Source organism: Macrotis lagotis, chromosome 3, assembly GCF_037893015.1.
Source record: "Macrotis lagotis isolate mMagLag1 chromosome 3, bilby.v1.9.chrom.fasta, whole genome shotgun sequence".
In the NCBI taxonomy this organism is placed as follows: Eukaryota; Metazoa; Chordata; class Mammalia; order Peramelemorphia; family Peramelidae; genus Macrotis; species Macrotis lagotis.
Genome location: NC_133660.1, coordinates 296,402,426 through 296,410,122, shown reverse-complemented (window position 1 = coordinate 296,410,122; position 7,697 = coordinate 296,402,426). Strand labels below are relative to the sequence as shown.

Genomic DNA, 7,697 nt, shown 5'->3' with positions numbered 1-7,697 from the left:
CTTGCAGAGCCATTTCACCAGGTTCACTGTTTGCTCATCTGTATCCAAGAGCCAGATATGCATCAGGATGATTGAAGATGGACCTGGAATTAAGGCAATCAGGGTTAATTGACTTGCCTAAGGCTAGTAAGCATTTGAGGCCAGATTTGAATTTAGGTTCTTCTGACTTCAGGGTCAGTATTGGACCTACTGCGCCATCTAGCTGCCACAAAGGTTAGCCTTCGGGTTCCACTGGGACTGATTCCCAGTACCTTTTACTTGTAAAACAGATATGATAAGTAAGTACCATACGTGGGACAAGAGACACTAATGACAATTCTATCTAATTTGAATTATTAATTCAATGTTATGTCAATCAAAAGGTAATGACTAAGAAGCCATGTAGTGGATCTGTGGAATAAATTAGATGCAAAAGAAATTGAAGTATATGACAACAGTAATCAATTGTTTGACTTCTGAGATAAAAACTCACTCTTTAGGGGCAGCTGGGTGGCAAGGTGGATAGAGCACTGGCCCTGGAGTCAGGAGTACCTGAGTTCAAATCTGACATCAGACACTTAATAATACTTTAGCTGTGTGGACTTTGGCAAGCCACTAAACCCCATTGCCTTGCACTAACCTAATAAAAAGCACTCACTCTTTGACAAAAACTTCTGGTAAATCTAATAAACTTGAACTAGATGTAGATCAATATCTCATATCCAATACCAAGTTAAGGTTGAAATGGGTAAAGGATTTAGAAAGCAACAGTGATACTCTACCAGTCAGAAGAAAATGGAGTAGTTTATCTAATAGATATTTGGAAAGGGGAGAAGCTTATGACCAAAGAAAACATAGAGAACTTGATAAAATGCAAAATGGAAAATTTTGGTTACAATTAAAAGGATTTGCACTAACAGAACCAATACAATCAAGTTTAAAAGGAGTGTAATAAGTTCTGTTTCTGAGTTGTCAAAGCATATGAATAGGCAGTTCTCAGATGAAGAAATTAAAACTAGCTATAGGCATATGAAAAATGCTCTAAATCATTGATTAAAGAAATGTAAATTATACCATATCCCAAATACCAACTCAGATTGATCAATATGACAATATACAAATGATCAATGTTGCAGTAGACGGGGTTAAAGTGTAATTTTAGTTCATTGATTCCAGACTTGTAAAATGACTCAACCATTCTTGGGAAAAATTTGGAACTATGCCCAAAGGGCATTAAAATATGCATACCCTTCAATCCAACAATATCACTATTAGGTCTTTTTTCCAAAGAGATTAGGAGAAAGGTTTAAAAAAGCACAGAACTGATTTTCCCAGCTACTCTTTCTGATAAATATTTATTTCTAAACTACATAGAATTCTGAATCAAATTTATAAGAATGAAATTCATTCCTCAATTGATAAATGAGGAAAGGATATGAACAGAGTTTTCAGATGACTAAATTAGAGCAGTTTAAATAATATGAAAAAAGTGCTCTCATTCATTATTGATTAGAGAAATGTAAATTAAAAAACTCTGAAGGATTACATCACATTTCTCAGATTGAAAAAAGGAAAATGATCAATGTCCCAGGGGATGTGAAAAAACTGAAACATTAATCCATTGTTGGTGGAGATATGGACTGACTTAAATATCCTGGAAAACAATTTGGAACTATTGCCAAATGACATTAAAATTATATATATATATATATATATATATATATATGTATATATATATATACATATATATATATAATCTCCTTTGATCCAGCAATAATGAATAAGTCCATTTTCCAAAGAGATCATAAAAATGGGGAAAAGAACCACATGATCAAAAATATTTATAATAGGTTTTTTGTTTTGACAAAGAATAAGAAATTAGGGTTGACCATAATTTAGGGAATGGCCAAACAAATTAGGTTATATGAATGTGATGGAGAACTATGAAAGAAATCATAAACAGGAGGACTTCAGAAAAGTCTGGAGAGATTTGTATGAATTAATGTAGTACCAGGAAATCATTGAATAGTTAAGAGCAACAGAGTGTGATGATCAACTATGATGAACTTATCTCTTCTCAGGAGTTCAATGACTAAGGGCAGCTCTAAAAGAAGTGATGGAAAATACCATCCACATCCAGAGAAAAATTTATTGAGTCATAAAACAAACCAAAGTATATCATTTTCTTGTTTTAAGACTTGTTTTATGATTTTTCTTTTACTCTTTTTTCCCCTCCTTTAATTCTGCTTCATCATTTGCAATATGAAAATATGTTAAATATGATTGAACAAATATAACCAAATCAGTTGGCTCATTAACTTGGGGAAAGGGGAAGGAAGGGAGAGAGGTAGAAGCAATGTGCAACCTTTTAAAGCTTACAAAAAAGATTTTTGTTAAAATCCATCTTTGTGTGTAACTGAAAAATATTTTAAACATTCAAAATACATAAAAATAAAGATATGGGTCACTATCAGAAAAAAGTCATTAAGAACGAAAAGATATAAAAAAAGATAAAAAAGAAAGAAAATATACAAGACTTTATCAAAAGCCTGTCATATGCCCTCCTCTGTGCTACCCACAATTAAAATAATATATCATGTGATCCTCAAAACTGTATGTCTCAAAAGTGCAATCAACTCTCTTTAAAGATTTAAAAACCAGGCAATCAAAGACAAAGATACATGAGGTCAATGACCTTAAAGGTCTGAGATAACTTTTGAAATTAGCTGTTTCTAATTCCAAATTCAGAGACAAATTCACTTGACCACTTAGCTACCTGGTAAAAATTCTTTTGATCCTTACAACAATGCTGAAAAGAAAAATAGAAAGAAAGATGTTATATTGTGTTAACAAAATTAAAGATAGAGAGTTTAAGGATAGATTAAAAATATTTTTTCCATAATTTATTCATATCCATGTGTCCTAGAAATACCTCCAAAATGACAGTCTCTATGTTTCCCTGACAAGTTTGTTATATTCTGAATGCTTTCTTCATCTACTTGGTTTTTAGTGTTTGTGTCTGTGTGTGTGTGTCTGTTTGTGTGTGTGTGTGTGTGTGTGTGTGTGTGTGTGTGTGTGTGGTGTTACTCTTCATGAATAGGACTTTTCAATTTTCCTGGGTATGATGCAACTATGACTTATTATCCCCAAATAGAAATTTGGAATTTAACTAATGCTTCATGGAATTAGATCTGTGAATATTATCTCATTATTTTCCAGGCAATGTCTGTGACATGTTCATATAAAATTAATTAAACATCTCCATTGCTTCAGGGACATGGCCTCATGGGCACAGGAAAAAACCATAACATTTGACTCTAGCAATTGGCAGTACAGATGATATGGACATGCTACAGAACATTCCACCCTCCTGATAAGTAGGTAACGTAACTCTTTGTGTGTGAACGTCCAGTGCAGTAGGTGTTGAAATATGAATTCCAAATGCATCAATTTGAAAAGTCAATATGCTTATTATGGGAATGAATAGGTGAAATTTATTGTTTTGGGTTAAATTTGATCAAATTGAAGTACTGCCAAATCATTGAAAGCCATGAAATGACAGTTCCTAACTGACAATTGTCACAGAATTTTTTCTGCAAAGAAACCAAATTGTTTTTATCAATGCGTATTAATCATTAATAAGATATGAGAGCGAATACTTTGGAATCCGACATCCTATGAGCAACAAAAACCATTAAATAAAAACTTTTCATGTCTCTTAGAGTAAAACATATTAAAATGCCAAAATTGTTATTCTAGTTCACCTTTATAATCCAGGTAGAAAAGTATGTTCTCTCTAAGACAAAGAGCTGGGAGAGTGTGAATAAGTATTTGGAGTTTCCCTGGAGGCTATCCAATTAATGACTACTTAAGTAAGACTCTGCAGTAGATCTTGGACCTTTAAAATGGTACCTTCCTAAAAAGAAAATTCAGTCGCTCAGTACTGGCCATTTATTTTACAACTGAGAGTCATAGACAGTGACCCCCAAATCAGCAAATTACAGGACTAGCAGAGATTGTTTGGAAACATTTTACACATATTATTTATTCCATGTTTACTTAGTTTCAAAGCAAATTTGATAACTAACTTACCACACGTCTTCCATGAGATGATTTTATAAGTGCGATCCCACTTTAATATCCCAATACACTCTTTTGACCCATTGCTTAGTAAAATATATAGAAAAATGTCAATAATATTATCCCATCCCATAACTTGAAGAAAACATAGTTTTAAAATTTACTATTTTATACAAGAAAACTACAATAATGATCTTCTTTAGGCAGAATTAGCTATATATTTTATAATGTGATAGTATATCAAATGAAACAATGTAAGATTATTTCAGTCCAGGAGAATTCCCCATATGACACCCAAATGGGTAAAATGACAATGTAATTGAATGGGAGAATTCCTGTTTATCTTTATCTAAAGATCAATGGTCTAGTTTTCTATTCAAACAGTACTCAGAGAAGGCTGCTTCCTTTCCTTTTCAGATAATGTTCCTGGGGTGGAAGAAATGATGAAAATGAATAAAACTACAGGGAATCAGGTGACTGAGTTTGTTCTTATGGGCATCACAAACCGCCCTGAGCTTCAGGACGCCCTCTTTGTTGTGTTTTTCCTTAACTACCTGGTCATAGCCATGGGGAACCTGGGACTGATCATCCTAACCAGTGTTGATTCCCGCCTCAAAACCCCCATGTACTTTTTTCTCAGGCATCTGGCATTTGTTGATCTTGGCTATTCCACAGCTATTGGACCAAAAATGTTGGTTAATTTCATAGAAGAGAAAAATATAATTTCTTATAGTAGTTGTGCCACACAACAAGTTTTCTTTGGCATTTTTATCATGAGTGAAATTTTTATTCTGTCTGTCATGGCCTATGACCGCTACATGGCCATATGCAAGCCCCTCTTATATACCATCATCATGTCAGAAATGGTATGTTGGATCTTGGTATCTATCTCATACCTCTATAGCACCATAGTATCCCTTCTAGTAACAATAATGATTTTTAAATCATCTTTCTGTAAATCAAATGTAATAAGACACTTCTATTGTGATATTCTTCCCTTATTGTCCATTATATGCTCAGACACAAGAAATATTGATCTAATTATTATGGTCTTTTCTGCATTTAATTTATTTTCATCACTCTTGATTATCCTTATCTCTTACATGTTCATTCTTGTGACCATTCTCAGAATGAAGTCTTCTGAGGGCAGGCACAAAGCCTTCTCTACCTGTGGCTCTCACTTCACAGGGGTTATCATCTTCTATGCAACACTTGTCTTCATGTACATGCAACCTCAATCAAACCATTCCTTTGACACAGACAAAATGGCCTCTGTGTTTTACACTCTGGTCATTCCCATGATCAACCCTTTGATCTACAGTTTGAGGAACAAAGCTGTGAAAGGTGCTTTGAGGAAATTGCTTAAGACATGATGTGAACCTTCATTTAATCCCCAAGGTATTGTATATTTCTCCTGGATCATAGCAACAAGTAAATATATGTAAAATTTCTTTCAACTTCTCCCTAAATCCTGTCTCATCTTTGAGAGAACAAAAACACATTTCTCTTATTATGCAGTCAGAAGATAATATTTGATTAGCTGTCAATTTTTTAATGGTCACTTAGCCATATGTTATGTTTTAGAGTATCATTTCATGAAAGGAACCTATATGAGGTTTAACAAAAATACTTCTATAAAACAATATTTCATTCTATACAGTAATTCTAAGCAGTGCAACCTTATTTTAAAATTCTTTGCCTAAGAAAATCAATAAATAGAAAATTCTGGTGACTGGTATATTTTAGACATTAGATTGGCCAAAAATATGTACGTGAGAGTCATACTTTCCAACAAAGCAGCCAATCTTATTTTGAACACCTCTTATTGCTAAGAAGTTTATACTTATTTCAATCTCAAATTTCCCCTCATTGTTTTCTGTGAAACAGAACAAGTTGATTCCATCTTCTTTATAATAGTTTCTTTTTCAAATTTGTGAAGAAAACGTCCATCATTTCCTCAGTCATCAATCCCAGATTCTTATTTTCATTTTTGTATGTGAATGGAAAGAACACTGGGTTATGCAGAGCCCCAGAATCTCAGGGTAGATTTAATTGTCTAAAGCTTGATATAAAATAGTCTTTTGGGATCTTCTGTGCAGTTAAAAAACATGGGCTTAAAATGAAAATCTATTTTGACCTGTGAAAATTTGGGAAATAGTTCTATCATCGTTGGCTCTCACTCATCTATGAAGTTTGGGAATTTGATGACAAATGTTTTAAGTGCTATATCAATTAAAATTCTATGCTCCATGAACATATTCTTTTTCCTAACAACATCGAATCTTCAACCAGTACTCATGCCATGTATTTTTTTTTATTTTAAAATTAAATAAAAAGTGAAAAAAAGAATAAAATGCCATTGCCGTATACACAGGAGAACATAAAAGGGGAGTCAATATATTATCATAAGTTATCATTTCATTATATAATAAATCCTACATATTGTTTTCAATGCTACCCTAGTTTTCTTTGCTTGTTTGTAAATTTTCTTTGTTTCCAATTATGTTCTTTTTATTTTATTTTATCTCCCTTTTCACCACACTCTCTGCACTAAAGAATCCTACAATTCATATTTGTATTTGCATATGCACATAGAAATATACATATATGTATGCATGCATACATACACATGTATCTAAAAACAGATACACATCCAATAGGCACTCATGTACCTATATGTAAGATTGTGCAATGCTTTTTTCCACTTGACTTTTTTCAAGGTAGATAACATCTTCCTTCATAAAGATTTGTATGTTTTTTTCTATCCGACTAGTTCATTATTTACTACACTTTAGCAGTATTCCAATCCAATCACATCTTATCTGAGAGATTGTCCTCAAAAGAGTTTTACCAAAATTTTCTGCATTCTTTCTTTTTCGCTACATTAGGTTTATAAATATTAGGAAATTACAGTTAAAAATCCTAGAAAGCATAAATTTTATATTTCAACAATACTACCTTTAAAGCTCTGATATGAAAAATTCTCTCATATCTTTTCCCTGTGATTTATTTGAAATTTCTGATGTTTTGTTCTTTCAAATGAACTATGTTATTATTTTTTTCTATTTCTGGAAGAAAATTTTAGTTAGTTAAGTGTGATGACATTGAATCAATAGATTTGTTAGGTAAAATTGCCATTTTTATTATATTAGCTTATATATTTATGAAGAATAAATATTATTTCAATTATTTAGATCTGACTTTGTATAACAAGTGTTATATGATCATGTTCCTATGGTTCATTTGTCTGTTTTGGCAGGCATATTCTCATTTATTTTATACAGAGAAATTATTTTAAATTGTATAAAATCATATTGAATAGCATTGCTGGCACCCAGTATGGATTCCCTCTTTTTCTCTTTTAAGTACATTTTAGATTTAAATTTGTCTCAGATAACTACTATCCCTGTATTTTACATAATAAATTCTTCTCCTATCCTTTTTTATCTTTGGGTATAGCTCTCAGTTTTTTCTAAAAGCAACAGACTCTTAAATTCAGAATTTTAAACTGCTGTTCCATTATATGAGTAAATTTATTCCATTCTCCTTCTAAGCTAGAATGACTTATTGTATATATTATTCCTTGATATTTTTCTCACTATTTTCTTATCCTATTCATGCAATTGTTCCTCCCTACT

The 7,697-nt window shown here is 32.2% G+C and overlaps 1 protein-coding gene across 1 annotated transcript; it reads left to right on the top strand.

Annotated features, from left to right (window-relative positions):
• The first annotated feature begins 4,499 nt into the window (after positions 1-4,499).
• On the top strand, positions 4,500-5,432 carry LOC141516830 (olfactory receptor 8K1-like). The gene has a single exon (XM_074227797.1). It carries the CDS (start codon positions 4,500-4,502, stop codon positions 5,430-5,432), a length of 933 nt encoding a protein of 310 aa, XP_074083898.1.
• The last annotated feature ends 2,265 nt before the right edge of the window (positions 5,433-7,697 follow it).